Below are 27,740 nucleotides of genomic sequence, written 5' to 3' on the forward strand. Positions count from 1 at the left end.
ATGTGAGACGAGTGCAATTGTGCTGTAGTTTGAGCATTCTTTGGCATTGCCTTTCTTTGGGATTGGAATGAAAACTGACCTTTTCCAGTCCTGTGGCCACTGCTGAGTTTTCCAAATTTATTGGCATATTGAGCGCAGCACTTTCACAGCATCATCTTTCAGGATTTGAAATAGCTCAACTGGAATTCCATCACCTCCACTAGCTTTGTTTGTAGTGATGCTTCTTAAGGCCCACTTGACTTCACATTCCAGGATGTCTGGCTCTAGGTGAGTGATCACAGTCATAGTGATCGTGATTATCTTGGTCGTGAAGATATTTTTTGTACAGTTCTGTGTATTCTTGCCACCTCTTCTTAATATTTTCTGCTTCTGTTAGGTCCATACCATTTCTGTCCTTTATGCCCATCTTTGCATGAAATGTTCCCTTGGTATCTCTAATTTTCCTAAAGAGATCTCTAGTCTTTCCCATTCTATTGTTTTCCTCTATTTCTTTACATTGATCACTGAGGAAGGCTTTCTTACCTCTCCTTGCTATTCTTTGCAACTCTGCATTCAGATGGGTATATCTTTCATTTTCTCCTTTGCGTTTTGCTTCTCTTTTTTCTCAGCTATTTGTAAGGCCTCCTCAGACAATCATTTTGCCTTTTTGCATTTTTTTTGGGGGGGGGTGGTCTTGATCACTGCCTCCTGTACAGTGTCATGAACCTCCATCCATACTTCTTCAGGCACTCTGTCTATCAGATCTAATCCCTGTAATCTATTTGTGACTTCCACTGTATAACTATAAGGGATTTGATTTAGGTCATACCTGAATGGTCTAGTGGTTTCCATACTTTCTTCAATTTAAGTCTGAATTTGGCAAGAAGGACTTCATGATCTAAGCCACAGTCAGCTCCTGGTCTTGTTTCTGCTGACTGTATAGAGCTTCTCCATCTTTGGCTGCAAAGAATATAATCAATCTGATTTCGGTATTGACCATCTGGTGATGTCCATGTATAGAGTCTTCTCTTGTGTTGTTGGAAGAGGGTGTTTGCTATGGCCAGTGCGTTCTCTTGGCAAAACTCTGTTAGCCCTTGCCCTGCTTCATTTTATACTCCAAGAACAAACTTGCCTGTTCCTCCAGGTATTTCTTGACTTCTTATTTTTGCATTCCAGCCCCCTGTGATGAAAAGGACATCTCTTTTTGGTGTTAGTTCTAGAAGGCCTTGTACGTCATCATAGAACCATTTAACTTTAGCTCTTTCAGCATTAGTGGTTAGGGCATAGACTTGGATGCCTTGTGAGCATTTGGTGAGAATTAAAAAGCCAGATAGTAACTCTGGAGTGTGTGATAAAGAAAATAAAAGCTCTCTCTATGATGAAAAGTTGATCTGTAACTGAGTAAGTTCGCATGGCTTCAGGGCACCCTGCCCTGTGTGGACAAGTAACGCTGCACGCTCTTCTTGCCCCTCACTTGTCAGTCAGTCTCTCCCTCCATCCCTCCATCTGTCCCTCCCTCCATCCACCCACCTATCTTTCCATCTCTCCATCTGTGCATGAATTTATGGGGTGAACAAATGCCTGAAATTCTCTATGTGTGCTGGCCACGAGCTTGGTGTGGAGCAGTTTCTGGCCATGCTGGGACAGCTTACATCCAGCTCTGGGGGAAAAGCTCTGATCTGTGGCACTGGACAGTTTCTTTGGTGTGAAAATTCCCGCCATGGCTGACTTAGAGCTAAAAACCCAACATCAACTGCATGTCCTGAAGTTTCGACAAGGGCTCTCGGGGGCAGCCCTGGCCGCTGGGTGTGAGCAGGCTGAACGCAGGCAGGGGGGCTGGGGTGAGCCTGGGATCTGAGCTGCCCACCCCACCCCGTACTTGGAGCCTCAGTCCCTACTCCAGAGCCCTTCCCTGCATGTGCCGTGGCCAGCCTTGTGGGAAATATGACAAGACACTCTAAACTGAGTTCTGTGCTCGTTTCCTCTACTCTGTGCTTCAGACATGGCCTCACTTCAACCTAGGTTTCAACCTCTGCCTCAGTGTTAGGTAAAATCTATCTACATCATGTGGAACAAAAATCATCTTCAGATCAGATCAGATCAGTTGCTCAGTCGTGTCCGACTCTTTGCGACCCCATGAATCACAGCACACCAGGCCTCCCTGTCTATCACCAACTCCTGGAGTTCACTCAGACTCACGTCCATCGAGTCAGTGATGCCATCCAGCCATGTCATCCTCTGTCGTCCCCTTGTCCTCCTGCCCCCAATCCCTCCCAGCATTAGAGTCTTTTCTAATGAGTCAACCAAGTATGATCAAAACAAAAGGCCTTCTGGACAACCAACCAACCGCCTGAATAAAGGATGAGCAGGGGTGGGGGGGTGTCACCCCTGAAGATGCCCCACTTCATTCTCATTAACCTGCCGTGACTCAGCCCTGCCCCATCGAGGCCAGATCCCCCCTCCCTGCAAGGCACCCACACCCCACCCCTTGCTTCGCCAACTGTTCCCATGGACCTTGGAGCCCTGTGCCAGGCCCAGGCCTGGACTCACGCAACACTGGCCCTGCAGCCACTCTCTCACCAGGAAGCCTGAGGTGCCATTCTGCACCCACTCTCTCATCAGGAGCCCCAGGTGCCATCCCCACCCTCTCACTCACCAGGAGCCCTGAGGTGCCATCCTGCACCCACTCACTCACCTGGAGCCCTGAGGTGCCACCCTGCACTCTCTCACTCACCAGGAAGCCCAAGGTGCCACCTTACAGCCACTCACTCACCAGGAAGCCCGAGGTGCCATTCTGCACCCACTCACTCACCAGTAGCCCCAGGTGCCACCCTGCACTCTCTCACTCACCAGGAGCCCTGAGGTGCCGTCCCCACCCTCTCACTCACCAGGAGCCCCAAGGTGCCATCCTGCACACTCTCACTCACCAGGAAGCCTGAGGTGCCATTCTGCACCCACTCTCTCACCAGTAGCCCCAGGTGCCATCCCCACCCTCTCACTCACCAGGAGCCCTGAGGTACCATCTCCACCCTCTCACTCACCAGGAAGCCCGAGGTGCCACCCTGCACCCTCTCACTCACCAGGAAGCCTGAGGTGCCCTCCCCACCCTCTCACTCACCAGGAGCCCCAGGTGCCATCCTGCACCCTTTCACTCACCAGAAGCCCGAGGTGCCATCCTGCACTCTCTCACTCACCAGGAGCCCCAGGTGCCATCCTGCACCCTGCCACTCATCAGGAAGCCCAGGTGCCATCCTGGACCCTCTCACTCACCAGGAGGCCCCCAGGTGCCATCCCCACCCTCTCACTCACCAGGAAGCCCGAGGTGCCATCCTGCACCCTCTCACTCACCAGGAGCCCCGAGGTGCCATCCCCACCCACTCACTCACCAGGAGCCCTGAGGTGCCATCCCCACCCTCTCACTCACCAGGAGCCCTGAGGTGCCATCCCCACCCACTCACTCACCAGGAGCCCTGAGGTGCCATCCTGCACCCTCTCACTCACCAGGAGGCCCCCAGGTGCCATCCCCACCCTCTCACTCACCAGGAAGCCCGAGGTGCCATCCTGCACCCTCTCACTCACCAGGAGGCCCAAGGTGACATCCTGCACTCTCTCATTCACCAGGAGCCCCCAGGTGCCATCCCCACCCTCTCACTCACCAGGAGCCCCGAGGTGCCATCCTGCACCCTCTCACTCACCAGGAGGCCCCCAGGTGCCATCCCCACCCTCTCACTCACCAGGAAGCCCGAGGTGCTGTCCAGCAGGCAGCGCACGCGGCAGATGAAGCAGCGTGTCAGGAAGGCCGAGTACTCGGTGGGCGGGTCTGTGCCCCCCTCCTGGGCCCGGAGCAGCCTCCCCAGGATGGCATCCTCTCCTGGGCACAGACGGCAGGTACCAGGGAGAAAGCAGAAACACACCCTGGTCAGCAAATTCGTGGTGCCAACAGCAGCTCTTGGCATGTAACGCACAGGCCTCCCTCCTGGAGCACTGCCCCCACTGGCCCCTCGTGAGTGTCTGTTAGCTTGGGCTTTCGCTCTGAGCTTGTGAAGCTGGCCGGCGCCTGGCACTGCATCTCCTCTGCCTGTAGAAGGCGACACGCGCTGCCGTGTGAAGGCGTGCCGGAAACTCCTGGAGTTCCTGACCGCCGTGGGGAACGCATGGTAGACCCAGGACCCCGTTTCCCTGCACTGCACCCCAGGGGCGGCCACTCACCCTGCCCCCCGAGCTCCCATCTGCTCTGCCATCTCAGGGACCTGGGCGCCTGCCTGGCATGTCCACTGGGCAGGGGCCACAGATCTGGGACACCTCGGGGGTCCTGCCCACAGGGGGCAACGTCCCCGAACAGACAGCAACATTTGGGAGACTGTTTCGGGTAAATCTCAGGTGGGTGGAGAGAATTTCCTAGAAGATGTGCATCTGAGGGGGCGTTTGCAAAACTAGAGACAGGGTCCCTGGCTTCTGGGCCTCACACCCTACAGAGCAGGAGACACAGGTGCCCTGGGAGCCAGAGAGCCCCCTGCGGAAACCGCCTGAGATGGGAGGGGGCATGGGAGGAGGTCTCCGAGGAGGAAGGGGTGTCAATGCCGCTTCAACAGGATGAGGGGGAAAGGGGCAACCGCTGTGGAGGCGTCCACGTGTCTCAGGAGCCTCCGAGTCTGCATCAGACCAGGGCCCCCCGGACCCACCTGTCTCCGAGAGTAGTGGCTGCCCGCACCCTGCCTGGGGAGGGTCCATGGCCCAGTGCAGCTGCCGGCAGAAGTCCTGGCGGTCATCCACGTGGATGTAGTCATAAATATTCTGGTGCATCACATCTGTCTGGAACATGAGTCAGTCATTTTAGCCTTACCCCAAGGGAATGTCCACACTGTATTCCAGGGTTAATGACCACAAAAACATCTCATCCATCTGTCAAAGGCAAGTCACAGCCGTGAAGAGAAAGTCCCTCCCCACAGGAGGCAACCAACACTGCCTGGAGTCCAGGCGTCCAGCCCACAAAGTGCCCCCCCAGGCCAGGCGGTGCCTCCAGGGGCAGATCAAGGGCTCAGAGATCAAACTTCATTTGGGATCAAGATTCCCACTGTTCAAAGCTGACTCCAACTGCATCGAGCTGTGTGCTTATGTCTGGTCACCTTCCAGCCTCTTTGTTACACTCGGATCACAAAGTTAATTAGGGAAGCACACCTGTACGGTGAGACAGGGCTGGGCTGGGGTCCCCTGGCCTGACAGCTGCCCCCGCAGGATGTTGCAAGGACTCTGACCCACAGCCCTCTCTCTGGTCCTGGGTCCCCCCACCTGCTCAGGCCCTGAGTGCTGCCCCACTGCCCAGGTCCACGCTGGGACCCCGCAGTCCGGGGCACCAAGGCCCTGCCTCGGGCTATGAAGGCAGATCTCAGCGGACTCGATTGTCGGTACTGTTGGTGAAACCATCCAGAGTGTCGAAAAACACCGAGGCTGGTGCATGTCTTCCCATCTAAACTGAACGGCACCGCTCATTAACCCCTGGGACCCCCGTCCCGCAGAAGCCCCTCGGCCCCTTCAACTGGCCCACTGCTGAGTTTCAGTTGTTTCTCAACTGGGTCACTGTAAAAACCAGATGGAGTAAAAGTTCCTGAGGATCAGGGCTTCACAAAGGATGCTACCTTCTTAGGAGGTAATAGGCAACCTCACTCAGAGTGGATGGGGGGCCACAAGGTGAGGGAAGAGCCTCCATGTGAGGGGGGGCTCCAGGTGAGGGGGCCTCCAGGTGAGGGGGGGCTCCAGGTGAGGGGGCCTCCAGGTGAGGGGGGGCTCCAGGTGAGGGGGAGCCTCTATGTGAGGGGGAGCCTCCAGGTGAGGGGGGCCTCCAGGTGAGGGGGCCTCCAGGTGCATGAGAATCAGAAGGTGCTGCAGGTGTCAGCAGGAGGGGTCTGGTGTGTCCCCGTCCCCCGTGAGTCCTCATTCATGCCAGAGCCCTGGACAACACTGACCAAGGACTACAGCACTTCTGACCTTAGCGTCCGCTTCTTTCTGTGAAACCTGTGTCTTAGACTGTGGGGGCGAGTGTGCGCACATGATTAGAGTTTAGCCTTCGAGTTACAATCACACTCATTTTCTACCTTCCTGGGGTTACCTGTTTGACATTCAAGGGCCACAGTTACAAGAGGAGCCCAAGGAGACAGGTGCCCACCTGGAGGCTCCCTCTCACCTGGAGGCTCCCCCTCACCTGGAGCCCCCCTCACCTGAAGTCACCCCTCACCTGGAGGCTCCCCTCACCTGGAGGCCCCCCTCACCTGGAGGCTCCCCTCACCTGGAGGCCCTCCTCACCTGAAGTCACCCCTCACCTGATGTCACCCCTCAACTGGAGGCTCCCCTCACCTGGAGGCCCCCCTCACCTGATGACTCCCCCTCACCTGACGGCTCCCCTCTCACCTGGAGGCTCCCCCTCACCTGGAGCCCCCCTCACCTGATGTCACCCCTCACCTGGAGCCCCTCCTCACCTGAAGTCACCCCTCACCTGATGTCACCCCTCACCTGATGTCACCCCTCACCTGGAGGCTCCCTCTCACCTGAAGTCACCCCTCAACTGGAGGCCCCTTCACCTGGAGGCCCCCTCACCTGGAGGCTCCCCTCACCTGGAGGCTCCCCTCACCTGGAAGCTCCCCTCACCTAGAGGCTCCCCTTCACCTGGAAGCTCCCCTCTCACCTGGAGGCCCCCTCACCTGGAGGCTCCCCTCATCTGGCGGCTCCCCTCACCTGGAGGTTCTAGAGTCATAAGGGCATGTCCCATAGTGAAGCTCTCCTCATGCAGTTTAGTGATGCAGGCGTAACACAGAATGTGAAACGTGCCCACATCATAGTCACGCAGCTTCCCCACCCAGTCAGGACTCAGAACCCTTCCCTCCGCCCTCTGTGGAGGCGACCACGGCACAGACCCCGCACCCCGGGCTGGTTCTGTTCTCAAACGGAGCCCTGTGCCCTCTGTGCCATCTCACGATGGTGGCGCGGCCCCTGGTGCCTGAAGCAGTGGTTCAGCCCCTCCGTGGTATGGCTCTGGGGAGGCCGCTGGGGAGTCCCTCCCTGCCGTCTGGGCCTCTCACCGGCGCGGCTGCTGTGTCTTCCAGGGCGGTTCTGCTGAGCCTGCACCCCGGCCTGGAATGTGGGCCATGGGGTGGACAGGGCCTCAGCCCCAGCAGAGCACGCCGCCAGCCGCCAGAGTGAGCGTGCAAGCACACCTGCTCCAGCCGTGTGCGAGCCCAGGCGCTCCGCGTTCTTTGTGAGCCGTGCGTCCCCACGTCACAATTTCTGTTTAGTGTTCAATCGGCACATCAGGAGGACTAACGAAGCGGAGCGCCTTCCCACAGGTTTATTGGTCTTCAGATGAATGTACGCATGCACACCGCCTGCTGCTGTCGTCCTCTCGAATCTCCACGGGGCCGCCTGGCTGCCCTGTCACCTTCTGCACCCTCCCGGGTGGGAGTCCTGTCTTGGGTGGACTCCTTGGCAGACATCTTCCCACTCCTGGGCCTGCTGTGCTCCTCATGGCTCTGACACGGCCTGATCTGTCAGTCTGTCCTCATGGTCAGGGCTTTAGGGCTTCTGTCCTCTCTGTGTGTTTGTTCCTCAGATACCTCCTGACTCTGCCCTGTCATCTTCTAGAAACTTCCACCATCTACCATTGACTCTGTGTGGTGTGAGGCAGGTGTCAAGATTCATTTTTTTCAAGAGGATCCAGTCCACGAGGCACCATTTACTGACAAGACCAGCACCTGCCCACCTCCTGGCAACTTCGGCTTCACTGTGAACCAAAATCTGCTGTGAACCTCCCCTGTCTTACGAGGCCGTGTGTCCTTCTTTGCACCAACCCCACTGGTCTCAGCCACTGAGCTGGACATGAGGTGCCGTGTCTGGGAGTGTATGTCCCAGAGACCATTGATGCCCTCTCCCATGGTGCTGGGTTTGCTCAGGTCTCTGCATTTCCAATCAGCTTGTCCAATTTCCTCCCAGAAAAGCACAGTGCTTGTTCTTTGGTGTGGTTGTTACGTCGCTAAGCTGTGCCTGACTCTTAGAGACACCATGGACTATAGCCCGCCAGGCTCCTCTGTCCATGGGATTCCTCAAGCAAGAAGACTGGACTGGGTTGCCATTTCCTTCTTCAGGGATCTTCCTGACCTAGGGATTGAACCTGTGCCTCCTGCATTGGCAGGTGGATTCTTTTCCACTGAGCCACCAGGGACGCCAGTTACTCTATAACTTGATCTGTCACCTTTATAATAATAATGTTAAGTTCTCCATTCACAGCATATCTTTCCATTTTCTTGTTGTTCAGTTGCTAAGTCATGCCCGACTCTTTGCAACCCCATGGAGTGCAGCACACCAGGCCTCCCTGTCTTTCCCTGTCTCCTGGAGCCTACTCAAACTCATGTCCACTGAGTTGGTGATGCCATCCAGCCATCTCATCCTCTGTTGCCCCCTTCTCCTCCTGCCTTCAATCTTTCCCAGCATCAGGGTCTTTTCCAGTGAGTCAGCTCTTTGCATCTAGTGGCCAAAGTATTGGAGCTTCAGCTTCAGCATCAGTCCTTCCAATGAATATTCGGGACTGATTTCCTTTAGGACTGACTGGTTGGATCTCCTTGCTGTCCAAGGGACTCTCAAGAGTCTTCTTCAGCACCACAATTAGAAAGCATCAATTCTTCGATGCTCTGGATCTTTAAATTTCTTTAAATAATGCTTTATATTTTCTGAGTGGAAGTACTATGTATGATTTGCTTGACTCATTACTAGGAATTTTCCATCCTTCTTTGATGGATGGCATTTTCCCCTCCATGGTTTTGATTAAAGGAAAAAAACTGTGCTGATGTCTGAGTGCTGGTATTTCTCACTGTAGACTAATAAGTAGGCACTGTGGTCCACATATTCCCTGGTGAGTTTCAGCAGAACCCCAGGGGCGCCCTGCTGCCCCATTTGCCGTCTCCGCACACCTCAGATAATCCACGAACGGCTGCAAAGGGTGGGTCCGCGGCTTAACTGACACAGGAGGAGATCGACTTGGAGGAGGACAAGCAGAGCTGAAGGAGGCATCGCAGATCAGGCGACTCTGAAGGTGTTAGAGAAGCCCGGAGGGTTACTGTGCACGGAGTCACAAAGAGTTGGACACAGATGAACAACTAACACACACACACTTAAATGTCGACACTTTCTGGGATGAGAAAACCGAGATCGTGGCAGTTAGCCTGGCTTCCCTTCGTCTTTCCTAATGTCTAGGGTTTGATTCCTACAAACGAGGTCAAGAAGAAATGGTGGGGGATCTGCGAAGCAGGGGAGAGTGACGTGTCAGCTGTTCACAGAGCACAGAACAAGCCCGCTCTGGTCAGGTCAGAGCGTCTCATCTTGGCTCCGAACCACCCTCCGCAGAGTTGAGGATAAAAGCACAGCCATTTTCACAAACAGCTCATTCCAGTAGTGACCATCTTTGTCTTTTGTGCAGAGAGAGCGTATATCCGCTCTCCATGCCCGTGGGCCCTTAACTGCTTCCTGCCACAGGCCCTCACATCCGTCCTGATTCACCTGGGGATGAGACGCTCCCACTGCAGACCTCGGAGAGAATGGACAACGTCTTGTAGCAGCAGAGGCCAAGGGCAACTAAAATATACATCTAAAGCCTATTTGTTCATCTCAAAGAGCACTGAAATGCAAGATGCTGAGCCGATGCACTCAGGTTGCCACAGGAAACGGCTGGTTCCTGACTTTTTGTAAAGCACTTTGCCCAAGAAGCTGACAATAATAGCACAGGGCTGGTCTAATATGTTCACGAAATGTTTTACATAAACTAGAGGCACTGCCTGATTTAATGGCATTTGGAAACAATTTCCTTATAATAAAAGGCAAAACTTTTTTTTTTTTTTTTAACTTCTAACACTTCAGAGGAAATAACCCAGTTCCAAGAAAACAAAAGCTCCAATTAGCAAGTTCAGACCTGGAATCGGGTCTCTACAGGGCACCTGCATTTCCCACAGAAACCCAACACAGGGGTGGGACCTTCGAATTACAGTCAAAGGCAGGTGGTGTGGGTGTCCCGAGAATTTACAGAGCAACTCAGGCAACAGCGATTGGGGCAAAAAATGAAAAGTCTCAAGGGGCACACGCGACCACATCACATTTTTCTAGATCCAGATGCTGCACACACCGTCCAGCGGCGCGAGGAAGGCTTCATTACTTGGGACTCGAATCGTCGCGCCCACGGCCTCGCTCCGCCCCGGCGGGCCTGGGAGAGGGGCGCTGCTCGAGAGGGGCCCGGCCCCGCGAGCGCGGCCTCCGCGGAGCGACCATGGAAGGAGGTCCCGCAGGACGCAGGCAGGTGCAGAGGCGCTGAGCGCGCGCCCGGAGGCCCGTCTGGCAGCTTGCGGGGGAAGGCCGGCGTCTAAGGGGCGGAGCCGGATGCCCGCAGGCCTCCCGACCTCCGACCTCCGGGCTTCTCCCCGAACCCCGAACCCAGGCCGGCCGGCGGCCGTAGCTTCTGGCCCATTGGGAAGATTTTCGGTATTAACTGCACGTCTTGTCCCCCATCTCCTTCCTCGCTGGGCTCTGACCCGGGTGCTGCGAATGTTTCGCCTGGCCCGCAGAGGTGCCCCGGCTCCGCGGGGTGGTCTCCAGCCTCCAGGAAAGCACACCAGCGGGCGGGCCCCTTGGTGGACTGTCCACCTCCCAGGGGCCACCGTGGCCTTGCCGGCGAGGGGGTCTCAAATATGCTCTAGGGCCGGCTCAGCCCCACTGCCCTCCACCCGCGGTGCCTGCAGCTCTCTCTGGCTCACCCTGTGTCTTTAAGCTTACAGTCATTCTCTATAGTCAAGTGCCCCCGGAGGAGGGCCTGAGCCCAGACACACTGTATTCTGGGTTTTTCCAGGTTCTGTCTTGTTCTCTCTCAAATCCACCTGTTTTTATCTTGAATTCCTCAGGGAAGGTGCCAGGGCTGGCAGTTGGTGGCTTCCTGGAGTTTATAACCCTGTGCTATGAGCTCCCTGCAGAGGGCTGGGGTGGGGGACAGGTTTTTTTTTTGGGGGGGGGGTGGTCACACTTGTGCCCAGCTTGTCCTCAGACCCCAGCCGCCCAAGTTGCAGAGCCAGGAGGTTTTACCAGTGTTTGACTCTGGGCTGGGATTGCTCGTGAGACTTTTCCCTCCCAGAGGCCAAGCTAGGTCCCACTTCCTTTCCTGGGGCTTCTCACTGAGCCGCCTCCTTGGACCTAGGGTTGGATGGACTCCATCCTGCTCTGCCCTGAGGTTCCTGCTCTGCCCTGAGGTCTGGAATCGTCCAGGCTGTGCTGACCCGGGGCAACATTCTGGGCAAGCTATCCGCACTCCAGCAAGAGCGGTTCTGGAGCACACTGCATCCTACTGTATGTCGCATCCGGGGTTTGAGACACTGAAGTGCAGCTCAGGACACGTCCCTGCCCTGGCCCTGACCAGCCTCTCGCAGCGAGGAACGCAGAGGTAGGGCTGCAGGCGCAGAAGTCGCTGCTTTGAGACCAGGAACACCCAAGACACCATCATGCCTCTCGCCATGACCCTGAGCCTCAGACAAAGCCAGGTGTGCAAAATCTCATCTGACAAAAGGTCGGTGATTTAAAAAAAGAAAAAGTTTGATTTTAGAGACATTTTAAACCTTGAAGTTTAAAAGTTCAAGGTCCTGGGTGGCTCAGACAATAAAGAATCCGCCTGCAATGCAGGAGACCCGGGTTTGATCCCTGGGTTGGGAAGGAAAGGCAACCCACTCCAGTATTCTTGCCTGGAGAATTCCCCGGACAGAGGAGTCTGATGGGCTACAGTCCACGGGGTTGCAGAAGCACACACACGCCTTGAAGACAGCGCGCCTTCAAGGCAGCGGGACTGAACCCAGCAGACGGGGCGCTGTGCTTACCTGGTGGAAGCCCAGGTAGTCCACGATCGTGGCCGACGCGTAGAAGATCATCCCTTCCGCGCTCACCACCAGAGCGAAGCCGTGGAGAGACTAGAACAAAAAGAACGCCGACGTCACTCGCATGACGTCACTCGCGTGACGTCACTCGCAGTAAAACCATCAGGCACTGTTTCTGGTTGGCTTTTCAACCATTTCCTCCCTGTTTTGTGGTCTGAATTCATAACCTCCAGAAAGGCCCGTGTTTAGTTTTTTATGACTATTCGCAAAGTGTCCTGAGCCAGCAGGTGACATGAGAAACTTGGTCACCATTTATAAGGCTCATGACTTGGGTTCTTTTTCTAATGATTATCAAACGATGTTTTATAAAATACAAACATCACCATGGTGAGATGAGACACATGGATACCTGGAACACAACAGGAACGTTTGCGCCACGAGGTGGGTTTTCCCGTCCTCTTCTATACCACGTTCTGGTTTGTCTAGGAATTTTTATCATGAAAAATGTTGAGCTCCAAAAAGGGCTATTTCTGTATCTACTGAAATCATCACATAGATTTTCTTTAGTCTATTAATGTTACACTACCAGATCTTCTGATGGTGCATCATTCTTGCCTATGGAGGGCAAATCTTATCTGGTCATCATTTCTAATATGTTCTTGGAACTGACGCATTTCACTTGGGAAATATTCATCTATATTCAAGGAAATCCACCTATAAGCTTCTCTCTTTATTTTGGTGTTCAAGCATACCTAAATCATTAAACATCCTTTCCCTCTTTTTTCATTTTCTATACCCACTTATTTATGATGAGAAAATGTATTCGTAGAACATCTGGTTCACCTCACCTCTAAGATCCTCCAGTCTGGGTGCATTTTGGGGAGATGGTGAGTGAAAAGGGGGTGAATTCTAGTATCATTATTCACAATATCTTAATGATTGTTAAATCTGTTATGTCTGTAACTATTGTGGCATGCACTGTTTGGGCTCATTTAACGTTTCCCTTTTTTTGAAAAGCAGGCCCTCCAGCCCCTCCTGCACAGGCTTCCCAGAGCCAAGGCTAGTGAGGGTGCGTGAGGGACCACAGGCACGTAAGCATGTGATCAGTGCCCACCCTGTCAGCCAGCTGTCTGCCTGCCCGTCTGTCTGGCGTCCTCCTCGTCCTGACAAGGCAGACAGCAGCCCAGGCGGTGTGGGTCCTGGCGAGTGCAGGTGCCACGTGTGGAGTGGCTCACTATGCTGTGTGCCACCCCCTGCAGGCGGGCGCGAGCAGTCTGACTCTCCGGGGCCAGGGCAGAGCCGGAGGTTAGGGAGGATTAGGCAGCTGGACGGTGGCGCTCACAATACCTCAGCTGGAATCTTTAACATGCAGACATTTAGAGACTTTGCATTAACTTCCATGAAGCTTGCAGCTATCAGCAATACATTATAATATTCATTTCTCTTAATTCTTGACCATGCTGGGTACTTCTTTCTTTTTTCTAATCTTTGCCAATTTTATGTGATAAATTATTTTACCATCATTATAATTTTCATTCTTTGACAATTAATTAGATCGAAAAACATTTCACACATTCATTGGTAACTTATATTTCTTTTTTGGTAAAATACCTGTGCATGTTATGTGCTGATTTTTCTATTAGGATTTATAAATATCAATTTCTAGGAGCTTTCAAATTACTGGTATTGAAGATTTCTAGGGAGCCCAGGATAATGTTGTTGTTCAGTCTCTAAGTCATATATCTTTGTGACTCCATGGACTATAGCCCACCAGGCTCTTATGTCCTCCACTATCTGCTGGAGCTTGCTCAAATTATGTCCATTGAGTCAGTGATGCCATCCAACCACCTCATCCTCTGTCGTCCCCTTCTCCACTTGCCCTCAGTCTTTCCCAGCATCAGGGTCTTCTCCAATGAGTCGGCTCTTCCCATCAGGTAGCCAAAGTATTGGAGCTTCAGCATCAGTCCTTCCAAAGAATATTCAGGACTGATTTCCTTTAGAATGGACTTTAGTTTGATTTCCTTGTAGTCGAAGGGACTTTCGAGAGTCTTCTCCAGCACTATAATTTGAAAGCATCAATTCTTTGGTGCTCAGCCTTCTTTATGGTCCAACTTTTACATCTGTACATGACTACCACTAGCAAAACCATAGCTTTAATTATACAGACCCTTCTCGGCAAAGTGACATCTCTGCTTTTTAATAGGCTGTCTAGGTTTGCCATAGCTTTTCTTCCAAGGAGCAAGTGTCTTTTAATTTCATGGCTGTAATCAAGGTCCACTTGGAGCCTATGAAAAGAGAATCGGTTACTGCTTCCACTGTTCACCTTTTATTTGCCATGAAGTGATAGGATAATGGCAGCCACCTAAATCCAAAGCCTCACACTTCTAAAAACTGATGGAGAACCACAAGGACAGGTAAAACTACAGAACTCTGCACCCCGTCATGATGAGGACACACAGAGGTGATGAACTGCAAGTTACATATAATCAGAAAAGGCACCGTAAAGTCCCAGTAAGCTTATGATGACTGCTTCAAAAGAACAAAGTGTGTAATTCCTCCTCAAGAAACTAGAGACAATTAAACACAATGTAAGGAGGAGGATAAAGCACAAGCTGGAATTAAGATTCCAGTATCAACATCAATAACCTCAGATACGCAGATGACACCACCCTTTTGGCAGAAAGCGAAGAGAAACTAAACAGCCTCTTGATGAAAGTGAAAGAGGAAAGTGAAAAAGCTGGCTTAAAGCTCAACATTCAAAAAATTAAGATCATGGCATCTGGTTTCATCACTTCAAGGCGAATATGGGGAAAAAATGGAAACAATGACAAACTTTATTTTCTTGGACTCCAAAATCACTGCGGATGGTGACTGCAGCAGTGAAATTCAAAGACGCTTGCTCCTTGCAAGAAAAGCTATGACCAACCTAGACAGCATATTAAAAAGCAGAGACATCGCTCTGCTGACAAAGGTCCATATAGTCAAGGCTATGGTTTTTCCAGTAGCCATGTATGGATGTGAGAGTTTGACCATAAAGAAGGCTGAGCACTGAAAAATTGATGCTTTCGAACTGTGGTGCTAGGGAAGACTCTTGAGAGTCCCTTGGACTGCAAGGGATTGAACAAGTCAATCCTAAAGGAAATCAGTCCTGAATATTCATTGGAAGGACTGATGCTGAAGCTGAAGTTCCAATACTTTGACCACCTAATGCAAAGAGCCAACTCATTGGAAAAGACCCTGATGCTGGGAAAGATAGAAGGAAGAGGAAAAGGAGACGACAGAGAATGAGATGGTTGGATGGCATCACTGACTCAATGGACATGAGTTTGAACAAACTCTGGGATATGGTAATGGACAGGGAAGCCTGGTGTGCTCCAGTCCATGGGGTTGCAAAGAGTTGGACACAACTGAGAGACTGAACAAGAAGAAGAAGAAGGAGAGAAAAATCAAAAATAAGAGAAGAAACGATGAAAACTCTTCAAATAGTTAAATAATAAAGATTGTTACAAAGTGGAAAATTGCTTCTTTAAAAAGATTAATAAAATTGATAAGCTCCTAGATGATTTATCAAGAAAAATACTACTGACACAAGGAGTTTTAAAGAATACATCATTACATCCCCTACAGATGCTAAAAATACAGTGAGGAAGTATTAAAAATGATACTCAAGAAATTAAATAATTTACCAGAATTAACCCGTTAGAGATGGAAACCTTGAAGCACAATTTCTGTAGAAGAAACGAAGTTATCAAGGCACTAACCCAGGATAACGTGCCTGACCCAGGTGCTTTAAAAATCTTTAAAAATAAGATAATAACAATGCCCCTAAATTGTCTCAGAAATAGAAAGTGAAGAAAAGTCTCCAATTCTTAAGAACTATAACATGGACAGTTAATTATGATAGGAAAACTCAATAAAAATAAAATTACAGACTTTGACTATTGATGCCAAATATGCTAAATAAAATATTAGCAAACAGATTTCAGTTTCACTTTATGAAAACAATACATTGTGACCAAGATAATTTACTCCATGAGTGCACGCTTGGCTCAGTATCGAGAAAGTCATCAATGTAATACACCAAGCTTATCAGTCCCTGGGTCAGGAAGATCCTCTGGAGAAACACGCTTGGCTCAGTATCAGGAAAGTCATCAATACAATACACCAAGCTTATCGGTCCCTGGGTCAGGAAGATCCTCTGGAGAAACACGCTTGGCTCAGTATCAGGAAAGTCATCAATACAATACACCAAGCTTATCGGTCCCTGGGTCAGGAAGATCCTCTGGAGAAGGGCATACCCTTCTCCCACTCCAGTATTCTAGCCTGAAACATCCTATGGGCAGATAAGCCTGGATGGCTACAGTCCATCTGACTCCAAAGGCAGACATGACTGAGCAACTAACCAGACAAGCAAGTTTATAGATTTAAGGAGAAAAATCTATAACTTTTGCCATCTTCATAGATGGCAAAAAAGCTTTCAACAAAATGCAACACTAATTTCTGATTAAAAAACACTCAAGAAAATAGGAATTATGAATACCTTGTAACATGATACTGCGTGTGGACGTGTGTGTGTGTCCACGTTATTCCTAAGGTAGCAACTTAATTAATGAGGAAAATGCTGGAAAACCCTGGCTTGCCTGGCTTCCTGATCTTCCAGGAGGATCAGGAAGCCAGGCAAGGATGCCCTGACATCCCTCTCCAGGGGTGTGTGACCTACAGTGCCCCTCCAGTCCACCGTACACTGTGGCCAAACCTGCTCATTTACATATGTGCACTACAAGAGCAAAGCTAAATAGTTCCGAGAGAGACAACATGGCCCGTGGAGGTTGAAACACCACCTGCCACTTACAGAAAAGGTTTGCTGAGGCCTGTCCTATAGTTTCTGGGGTGTTAACTGTTGCAACTAGAAGGGAGCTCAATGGGAGGTTTAACACTGAGAAGGTAAAAGGATTACTACCTGCAGAGGACTCCTTCGTTTATTTGGAAAACCCTAGAGAATCAATGATAAAGTGACCCAAGTGAAAGAATTTAGTAAACAGGAAGGATATAAAATTAAATACATAGTCAATAGCCTTTCAGTTCAGTTCAGTCCCTCAGGCGTGTCTGACTCTTTGTGACCCCATGAATCGCAGCACCTCAGGCCTCCCTGTCCATCACCAACTCCCGGAGTTCACCCAGACTCATGTCCATCGAGTCGGTGATGCCATCCAGCCATCTCATCCTCTGTCGTCCCCTTTTCCTCCTGCCCCCAATCCCTCCCAGCATCACAGTCTTTTCCAATGACTTAACTCTTCGCGTGAGGTGGCCAAAGTACTGGAGTTTCAGCTTTAGCATCATTCCTTCCAAAGAAATCTCAGGACTGATCTCCTTTAGGATGGACTGGTTGGATCTCCTTGAAGTCCAAGGAACTCTCAAGAGTCTTCTCCAACACCACAGTTCAAAAGCATCAATTCTTCGGTGCTCAGCCTTCTTCACAGTCCAACTCTCACATCCATACACGACCACTGGAAAAACCATAGCCTTGACTAGACGGACCTTTGTTGGCAAAGTAATGTCTCTGCTTTTCAATATGCTATCTAGGTTGGTCATAACTTTTCTTACATACTGGAATAATGACCATATTAGAGGACAGTCTGATGGATAAAGTCCTCTTTAGAAGACCTAACACTTGCAAACTCAATCAGAAAAACACAAAATTTATGTAAAGAAAACGTTAAAACATCTCAAGAGACACCAAATTATATGTGAACAATAGAAAGACATCCTTTGGTCTTGGACAGGGTGACTCACCATCATAAAGATGAATTTATCAATGGAGTGCAATGTCCCGCCCAAAAGGAAATTGTGTGTTCTGCCCAACCTGACATCACACAAGATTCCCAAGGAAACCCCCAGAAAGGGACACAGCCTCACAGCTGCACACGGGACCTTGCTCTGCTGTGAAGCCACACCTTAGCTGCTAGAGTGTAACTCAGAGAAGAAACATCACAGCACTCAGGCAAACATACAGTAAACACTCAACAAAAGATCTTATTCAAGAGGGAAGCACTAACCGGCTCCCTAGTGGTTCAGTGGATAAGAGTCTGCCTGCCAATGCAGGTGACACGGGCTCGACCCTTGGTCTGGGGAGATCCCACAGGCCAAGGGGCAAAGTCCACGAGCCCCAGCTACTGAGCCGGAGCACCTACAGCCCATGCTCTGCAACAAGAGAAGCCAGCACAGCGAGAAACCCAGGCGCCACAACTAGAGAAACCCATGTGCAGCACTGAAGACCCAGCACAGCCAAATAAAGGAATAAATAAACAAAAAATTTTTTTAGAAAAAGAGGGAATCACTAAGATGTTAAAGCAGCCTAAGACATATCAGAGATGCCAGGGGCTCACAGCTGAGATCAGATTGCTGCCTCAGATGCAGACGTCACATTCCCCCGGAGAATCCTTGCGCAGCCTGTGCCCACATGACTTGAAAAGCCACAGCCCACGTGAGCTGTGACACCCAGCGGCTCGCCTCGGTGCACAGTTCTGGGTGAGTTTCTGACACACAGGTGCAAACATCAGGGTGGTGATCTGCAGTCAAATTTAGACTTTGCGCTGAGTCTCCTGCATGAGCAACCCAAGCTCACACAGCCCCCCGAGGCACCCCTGCCCCCAGCAGTCTGCCACCAGTGACCACATCTCACCAAAAGCCTGTTATCAAAATACCAGACAAAACGCCCGGACTCCAGTGAAGTGACAGTCAACCCTGTGCACTCTGTGTCCACCGGAACATCCGCGTTCCCAGACGGCAGCATTTGTCACGAGTTCCTGTGCAGTTCCAGGGAAGTGCCTGTTCCCACTGCCCACACACCTTCGGGCAGCGGGGGGGAAGGTCCAGTGTTTGCCTGCACTCATCCTGGTGGGGGGGTCACAAGTCTGTGACCATGTCCGAATCTCCCCCACGTGCCTCTGCTAGGAGGCCCCAGATTTCTTGGTGGGGGTGGGGAGATCCGTGAAACATCTGGGCTGTTACAGGGTGTAACAGAGGCCAGGTTTTCCTGTGTGCTGACCGGCAGGGTGTGGGTAGATCTCCAGGACAGGAGGCTGGGCACGGAGAGCCCCGTCTGTGAGTGGTCCCCAGGCAGACTGAACGCACCCCCGCTGGGCGGTGACAAGTCCGGACAGTGCCCCTCGTGGTTTCTGCACCACTTCAGACATACTTCGCCTAAAAACACAAAACCTGCGTGTCCATGTTCACCAGCCTGGAGGACTTTTGGAAGCACTATCAGCCTCAGAATCTACGATGAGCTGGACCCCTGAGGCTTGGACGCCCATGTCCCTCAGACACCAACACGTACAAGAACCGCACTTCGAAATACCAGCTCTTCTCATGTTGTGGTAAAACGTATGCAGCAGAAAGCTCACCATTTTAGCCACACTCACGCGCGCAGTTCATCCCCACAAGCCCTGTGGTTGTACAGCCACCAGCGGCATCATCTCCAGAGCCTTCTCATCTTCCCAGGCTGACAATCCGGCCCTCCCCAGTCCCGGCAGCCACCATCTGCTTCCTGTCTCCAGGAGCCTGACTCCTCCAGGGGCCTCCTGAGTGGACTCACAGGACTGGCCCTTCCGGGCCGGGCTCGAGCTCTCAGCACGATATCCTCAAGCTCATCCGTGCAGAGCCTGTGTCAGAATTCCCTTCCTCTTCAAGACTGACTAGTACTCCACTGCACCCACAGGCTGCACTGCATATCCCCTGCCGCTCAACGGGCATCTGGGCTGCTCTCAGCTCCTGGTAGGGGCTCCCGGAGACACGCGCGTCTGGATGGAAGATGCTGCGTGGATGGATGATGCCTAAGGCAAGGAGGAAAGGCCACCGCCTTCCCTTGCTGCAGCGCTGCTGGGCACCTGCTGGGCACCTGCATGGTGGGACCTGCTGCCCCCAGAGCTGGGCATCCCCCAGGACGAGGGCGGTGCTGGTGCTCACACCGCTGCCCGTGGCCCTCCTGCAATGGCTTCCAGAGCCTGCCCTGCAAACCTGGCCTCCTGTGACCCAGGGACTCGGCAGAACACCCGCTCAGGGTGCCTGCCTCCTTCCCCACCCTGCCCCGCAGCCGGCAGGTTCTGGTGGCCGAGGCCCTGGGGGCTGGTGCGGCCTGCTGCCTCTGCCACTGTGACCAAGCCCTCTGGCCAGGAAAGCCGGAGCGGGCAGCCATGGGCCTCGCGCCTGACCCAGAGCTGGCAGGAACCTCTCAGGAAAGGCCTGCAGGCTGCCCATCTAAGTCCCACCCCAGTAATCTGGGCAGAAGCAGGGTGGCCATGCTAAGGCCACCGCAGGCTTTGGTGGCCTTGTGGTGTGGCTCCATTACTGTGGCAACGAGGTTACTGTCCCTCCTTCTTATAGACTCACTGACCAGTGGCCACGTGGCCCAGACGCGCACGCGGGGCTGGGCGGTGGTGGCCCGAGAGCCTTGTCCCCCTGCCCCGGGCAAGCTGCAGGCGTGGGGACCCCCACTCGCCCCCAGCGGTGGGAGTGGGCGAAGTGGGCGCCACCAGCTGTCCACACAGAATTTCCCATCTCAGAGGCAGCCCAGACTCACAACATCCCACTAATAAGAGTCCAAAGACCAAAGAGATGCTCATGGTCTGAGTGCATCAAATGCCGTCTCAAAAAAGATTTTACGAGATTAGTCACAGCCGAAAACAACCTTAATTTTAACTCACCAGGCAGAAATTTTAAAAAGAAAAACGACCGTAAACGCTGTTTGCCGAGTCATATGGATTCAATATCAGATCGACATTCTGGCCTGGAAGCCTCACGCCAAATACTGCTGCACATGTGGGACCGGCCGGAGCAAATATGCATCGCAAACATTTGTTTGTTTTCTCTCTCTCTTTTAATCCTGCAAGACTTTTGTGTTTTTTTTTAAATATGGTACATGGAAAATGAGATCACTTCTCCAAGTGGAGAAAAGAATTTGGCCCCAAGCTGAAGGCTGCGCTTTTTTAAGAGCAGAAACAACCGCGTCCGCGCTCAATGACAGCCAGTCACGGGGGCTGCACCTGCCTCTGCAGGGCCGGCCCGCGCCCCGCCCCCGACGCCGCCGGCGGCCCCGGGCAGGGGTCGGCGCAAACGGCTGAGCAAGCGGGACTTCCTCTGGGCAGCCCTTGAACATCCTGGTGTCTTCCAACACAGGCAGAAAAAATAGCCGGCGAGCACTTCAAAGATTGCTCGTCAAGGTCACAGCAGAGGAAAAAGAAGAGGGAAAAGGAACAGTTCCAGCAGCCCCTCTCCTCGCCCCTCCTTGGAATGAAGGGAAGTTGGGAGCTGGGCCCTCCCCTGAGAGCTGTCGCCACGGCAACGGAGCAACACCACAGGCCGGGCCATAGGCCGCCAGTCACGCGAGCGGGGCACCGGCCGCTGGGCCTGCTGGAGCCAGATCACTCGCTGGGCCTCGCCGCGGGGCCCGTGTGCGTGCGAGGCGCTTCTGCTGGGGATGGCTCGCCGGCTGTTTATAGATCCCACAAACAGTAAACTTGGCCTTGGGCTCCAGCCTCGGAAAGCGACAGCGCTTGCAAACAGTTCTTGAAAGAGGCAGTGGGCTGCCAGGGCAGAGCCACGAGAGTGGAGGCAGGTGCGGACCCCCGGGCCCTGGGAGCTGGCCCCGTGCTAGCCCGGCCCTGCTCCGCCAGCCACGGCCCCAGGGTCGTCCTCTCCAGGTGAGCAGCTGGACAGTGCAGGTGTCTGGACGGTGAGGCTGGCTCTGGGCCCTCCTGTGGCTGGTGGGAGGGGAGCCCAGAACCAGACACAGAATGTAGCCACTGCAGACGTTGCTCTCCTTCCCTGGGTGGACGTGACCAGTTCAAAAACACCTCAACCAAGAGCTGCTTTTTCAACAGCTGTGTGACCTTGGACAAACTACTTAACCTCTCTGGGCCTCAGGTTCCTCTTCTGAAAAACATGGATGACAGCAGGGACCGTCTCTGAGCTCAAATAAGCACCCACACGGAGTAAGGGCAGAATCAATACCGGTCCTGTTAATTTGAACCTGGGGCTTTGTGCTGGAACGAGTGATTTACCAAAAGTGTTGGCAGTGTTTTCTAAAGAGAAAACAAAGCCTTTTTGAAGATTGGGACGACTCTGAATGTAAACTTGGTTTAGCTCCTGAGAAGCAGTTATGGTCAATCGATAAACAGGTGCTCCTGATGACCCTGAAGGAGCGGCAGTACTCTGTCTGAGAGGCAGGTCCATCCTGCCCGGCTCCTGGGGTGGGAGGGGTTGCCCCCACTCACCCCCCCAAATCTCCAACCGGGAGCCACCAGCCTCAGCCTCATAGCCGAGGGTCACTCCAGACCTGTGGACACGTTCTAGACCATTCCTCTGCCCCTGGGGAGCCCAAGGGGGCCTGCAGGAGGGAGGGGTGCCACTGGGAGCCGGAGAGAGCCCCTGTGGAAGAGCCATCACACAGGAAAGCCCAGCCAGGCTGGCCCGACGGCAACAAAGTGTGCTGCCAGCGCAGCCCTCAGGAAGGAGCTGGTGTGAGCCCTCAGCCTGCACGCGGAACACACCGGGGCTGAGCTGGGCTCCATGGGGGAGGACTGGGCTCCACGTGGAACAAACTGGGGGTAAACTCAGGCTCCACGGTGGGGGAACCCGGGCTCCACGGTGGGGGAACCCGGGCTCCACGGTGGGGGAACCCGAGCTCCACAGTGGGGGAATCCGGGCTCCACATGGAACAAACCAGGGGTGAACTGGGCTCTATGGTGGGTGAACCGGGCTCCACGAGGGGAAACCCGGGCTCCATGGCGGGGGAGGGGGGGCGACCCAGGCTTCATGGTGGGTGGACCTGGGCTCCATGGTTGGGGAACGCAGGCTCCACATGGAACAAACCGGGCCACAGCCTTGGCTGTGGGACAGGCAGGTTCTCAGGCCCCACGACATTCAGCTGCTCCTCCATGAACCCAGGGTGACCCAGAGCGAGCCAGGAGCTTTTCCCTAGTGATTAAACCCTGCAGATGCCGCAGGCCCGCAGCGTCTCAGTGCCCAGTGGTGAGCGGCGAGGCTGACAGTGAGGCCATGCAGCAGGCGCAGCCTGGCCCGCAGGTCGTCCTTCATGGGGCCGGCCTGCGTCCTTACCTCTGCTCAAGTCCCCACTGGGACCCTCCTTATGACCATGGGCTCAGTGAGGGCAGAGCCTGGGGCACACACGTCCAAGCCCGGGAGAGCCCAGGGCAGAGCAGAGCTTGAGTGGCCACAGGGGTAAGCTGACCAGGAAGCCCTGCTTGGGGACCACGGACGATCAGGGGCTCAAGGTAGACAGCTGGAGTGACCATGGACGGCCAGGAGGCACATAGCAGAGAGCTTTAGGTCTAAAAGCCACAGAGTAGCCCCAAACAGCTAAACTTATCTTCAGGGGTGGGGCCAGGAACTGTGGGCTTCTGACCGCAGGGAGACTGCTGGATGGACAGAAAGCACTACCGTGCATCACGGTGGACACAGCCTGAGGCCGATACCGCCCTGGACACTCAATGGATGTCAGATAGGCCCTGGGGTGGGGCCCGGGGTCTGCTAGGCAGTGAGGGCAGCCTGCCCTTCGGGGCTGTGTCCACCCAAAGGCCAGCCCCCAGGGAATTTACACTTTTACTTATGTCTGTCAAGTCCCTGAAAGAAGAGCCACATCAAAGAAGTTTGGGAACAACAGGGTCACAGCAGAAGGTGAGACAGTATTTCTCGGAGCACAGAGACCAGAGTGGGAGATGGAGCAGCCCCTGCAGCAGCCCGCTCAGCGGATCCAGAAAACGCGTGGATGCAGGTACGCGGACATCAAGGCGCTCTCCCCAGAGCCGAGGGGTAGGAGGGCCTGGGATGCCCACGCCATGCCTCAGACGCATACCTGCGACCTCGCCAACACCACCCTCCAGCAGTAGGGACCCCAGGTGTGCGACGCTCCCTCCTGCAGCCTGCACTGCCCCCACCCCGCAACGGCAACCCTGAGACCCCTCCCCCAGGCCGCCCGCCTCCCACCCCTGCCAGCTCACTCTGTGCCCCACTATGCGGGCTCTGGGGTTTTGTACCCCTGTCCCTAGAGAACCCGTGGGCCCAGCACCAAGTGGAGGGAACTGCAGCAGGGAGTCCTCAGCCACAGCCACCAGGAGCGGGCACTCTTGGCCCCCGCGGTTCTCCCAACCAGGGGAAAGGGTTTCTAGGTCTTCCTCTAGGATCGGCCCCCACGTTCTCCCAACCAGGGGAAGGGGTCTCTAGGTCTTCCTCTAGGATCGGCCCCCACGTTCTCCCAACCAGGGGAAGGGGTCTCTAGGTCTTCCTCTAGGATCGGCCCCCACGTTCTCCCAACCAGGGGAAGGGGTCTCTAGGTCTTCCTCTAGGATCGGCCCCCACGTTCTCCCAACCAGGGGAAGGGGTCTCTAGGTCTTCCTCTAGGATCGGCCCCCACGTTCTCCCAACCAGGGGAAGGGGTCTCTAGGTCTTCCTCTAGGATCGGCCCCCACGTTCTCCCAACCAGGGGAAGGGGTCTCTAGGTCTTCCTCTAGGATCGGCCCCCGCGGTTCTCCCAACCAGGGGAAGGGGTCTCTAGGTCTTCCTCTAGGATCGGCCCCCGTGGTTCTCCCAACCAGGGGAAGGGGTCTCTAGGTCTTTCTCTAGGATCGGCCCCCGCGGTTCTCCCAACCAGGGGAAGGGGTTTCCAGGTCTCTCTCTAGGATCGGCCCCTGCGATTCTCCCAACCAGGGGAAGGGGTTTCTAGGTCTCTCTCCAGGAGAGCAACAGCCTGGAGGCAAGAAAGTCTGCACTCTTGTTCTCGGCACGTCTCTTGTGGTTCCTGAGAACTTCCCGGGAATTGTGCTGGCTTTTCCAGAAACCGCGCCAGCTCGGTTGGCACAGGTCAACAGCCTGCTGAGTGAGCGTGGTCGTCGGGGCTCCCAGACATGCAAGGCCCTCTCACGGCGCTTCCTTGAGGCCCATGGGTGCCACAGGGTCGCGTGAGTCACCTGCCCGGGCCCAGGGCCAGTGGCAGGAACAGCAAAACCCCCTCACTCGGGAATCAGCACGCCTGCCCATTTGCCACCCCTCCCCAGAGGATCTTGACTGCTTTAACCCAAGGACACTGCTGTGGCCTCAGAGGCAGACACAGCACAACCCAGAGACGCTGTGTGTCCCTGCCTGCAGCAAGGTTCAGGCTTCTGTGTCACAGGGCGAGCCAGCATAGGCTCCACGCCCCTTGCAAAGTCACCCCCCTTATCCTAGTGGGGGCCCAGGGCTGCCTGGGTCAGGATGAGGAGGGCTGCGGCCCGAGCCCAGGGCGGGCGTTCGGGGGGAGCAGAGAATAGAAGAAAGAGCCCTTTCCTCCTCTGCTGGGCCCCTTGGGTTGCCTGGTGGGATAAGGGAAGCAGGGCTTCAGGACACAGCTGAGCTGCACCCCCAGGCACTCACTCCCCCACCCCGTGCACACCCCAGGCCAGGGTTCCTCCCAGGGCAGCCCTTCCTAGAGGAGACCGTCACCCAGGAGGCAAGTCCACCCGGCCCACCCCCCCGCCGACCCTCTGGCCCCCACCACCATGCGCCAGGACACAGTCCGGGGAATGCTGGCGGGTGGGGCAGCACAGAGCAGAGGATTAGACGAGCATGAGTTTAACATACAGATTTAAGGAGGTAAACGAATAGCAAAATGAAATAATAGGAAGAAACTGAGCAAATCAAGGGGAACCACTTGCTAGGTAAGACAAGGCAGGGAGGAAGAGGAGACTGGCGGGCCACAGTCCGGGGGTGCAGAGAGCCGGACAGGACCGAGCGATTAAGCAGAGCACAAAGGACCGCGGAGGTCCATGTGATGGGCGCAGCCTGGAGGACTGGCCCTGGGGCAGCAGAGAAGGACAGCAGGCAGCACGGGAGAAAGAGCTGTGAGTGGGAGGACCGCCCAGGGGCCCCGGGCGCGGAGCTCCAGAGGTGGAACCAGTAACCGGGAAAAACATCCAAACTGAAGAAGAAAGACCTCAGATGGAAAGAACTCAGAGCACCAAGCAGGAAAAACAAGACAAAAGACACATCACAGTGAAATTCAAGAGTATCAGGCTCTTGAAAGACAGGCTCGCAAAAGTTCCAGACAGAGCCAGAGCGGACGTGCCACAGAGAACAGGTCGCAGAGCCCGGTGGCAGACTGGGCTGCAAAGCGTGGGATGGGAGTGATGAAGGTCGAGGGGAAAACTTCGAACCTAAAAGTCTATACTCAGCCAAATTGTGATCCAAGTGTGAAAGCACGGGTGTGATGCAGAAAGATTTCACAGGAGCTCCACAGGGAAGCGCTCGGGGGCTGTGGAGAGCGGGGCCACGTGCGGAGCCTCAGAGGGGCCTGAGAACTGAGGACCGCGGCAGGACCTGTGCCGGCCAACTTCTGGACAGTCACTGTGTCCACGCAGGGCCACTGGGCGGTCCCCGAGAACAAAAGCGGAGTGTGTGACTCCTTTAGCATGAGAAAGCGCGACCTGAATGGGGAGCTAGAGAGAAGGACAAGAAACCCAGGAAAGCACAGTCAATAGAAATTACAAAATACAAGGGCAGAAATTAGCCCTCAGCAAGAGTAATTACATGAAGAATAAAGACGCTAGGCTCCCAGCCAGGGCCCATGGTGCACTGGCAAGGCCAGTTAACGAGAGCGGGAGCCTGGCGGTGACAGCAAGGGGCCGCCGCAGCTGCAAGAGCCGGAGAGTGGGGCAACCTGAGCGTCCAACGGACACCCAGCAGGACGAGGGGCAGAGTAAAAGCTCAGAGTTTGAGGGCTTCCTGCTCCGGCAGCCGCCCGGAGCCGGGGCAGTGGAGCGGCCTGCTCGCAGCTCCCTGAGTGGCTGCCCCCGGCTTCCCAGGGTTTCAGGTGTCCGCATGCTCTCACCGCCACCACAGCTCGCTTCTGCTCGATTGAGCGGCATCACGGCTCTGCTAGAACCTGAGCTGCTCGGTGCTCCAGACGTTCCTCAGTGGGGGTAGGGGGGTGCACTATGCTTAGTGACCGCTGGGCAATGACTTACCCCTGCCTCCCACAGCGAGCAGTGCACCACCTTCTCCCCACCTCCCGGTGAGCCCCGGGCTCCAGGTCCCCACTGCCACTTGGTCATGGCCTGTTCCACGTGGAGAAAGTGGAACTGGGAGGCCCAGGAGTGCCCCCACCCCTCCAAGGCAGGCAGGTGCCCCCTCCCCTCAGGCACCTCCCCGTGGCCTTCCCGACTCCTCCTCCTTGTCTCAGAGCCGACCCTCCCGTCCTGGGCGTGGAGTTTCAGAGAGGCGAAAGCTTGGTGTTGGAGCTTTAGCTCTAGCATCAGTCCCTCCAATGAATATTCAGGACTGATTTCCTTTAGGATGGACTGGTCTGATCAATACCTGACTCCAATACATTGGCCACCTGATGCAAAGAACTGCCTCATTTGAAAAGACGCTGATGTTGGGAAAGATTGAAGGCTGGAGGAGAAGGGGATGAGAGAGGATGAGATGGTTGGATGGCATCAACGACTCGTCGGACGTGAGTTTGAGTAAGCTCTGGGAGTTGGTGATGGACAGGGAGGGCTGGCGTGCTGCGGTCCGTGGGGTGGGACATGACTGAGCCATTGAACTGAACTGACCTGAAACACTTGGTCCTTCTCATTCTCTGTACTGGTCACCCATGGGGCCTTTGGGCCGGAAACTCAGTCCCGGGTTCTGGGAATCTTCTGGGTCACTTCCTTGACCATTTCCTCCCCTCTGATCTTTCTGGAGCTCTGAGTGCACAGGTCCCCGGGGCCTGGTGACTTCCCCAACTTTCCTGTTTTTCTCCGCCTGTTCCTCAGTTACGCGCGGGAGGACTCAAACTCTGGACCTTTCCACGGATTTCCAGGTTTTGCTCTCATGCCTTTAAGT

General features: G+C 54.2%; 1 protein-coding gene and 1 long non-coding RNA gene across 2 annotated transcripts in view; one reads left to right on the top strand and one right to left on the bottom strand.

Annotated features, from left to right (window-relative positions):
- AHRR (aryl hydrocarbon receptor repressor) overlaps positions 1 to 27,740 on the bottom strand; it is an 85,924-nt gene that overhangs the window by 8,879 nt on the left and 49,305 nt on the right. Inside the window, exons 5-7 of the mRNA NM_001077982.3 lie at positions 11,868 to 11,957; positions 4,662 to 4,791; positions 3,714 to 3,850 (exon numbers count right to left, since the gene is read on the bottom strand). Coding sequence (NP_001071450.2) covers positions 3,714 to 3,850; positions 4,662 to 4,791; positions 11,868 to 11,957 — 357 coding nt within the window. The remainder of the gene's footprint in view (positions 1 to 3,713; positions 3,851 to 4,661; positions 4,792 to 11,867; positions 11,958 to 27,740) is intronic.
- On the top strand, positions 20,679 to 27,707 carry LOC132343264 (uncharacterized). Its single transcript, XR_009492027.1, has 3 exons — positions 20,679 to 21,562; positions 23,502 to 23,655; positions 27,206 to 27,707. It is a non-coding gene; the product is annotated as an uncharacterized lncRNA (long non-coding RNA).

The sequence above is a fragment of the Bos taurus genome, chromosome 20 (genome assembly GCF_002263795.3).
Source record: "Bos taurus isolate L1 Dominette 01449 registration number 42190680 breed Hereford chromosome 20, ARS-UCD2.0, whole genome shotgun sequence".
In the NCBI taxonomy this organism is placed as follows: domain Eukaryota; kingdom Metazoa; phylum Chordata; class Mammalia; order Artiodactyla; family Bovidae; genus Bos; species Bos taurus.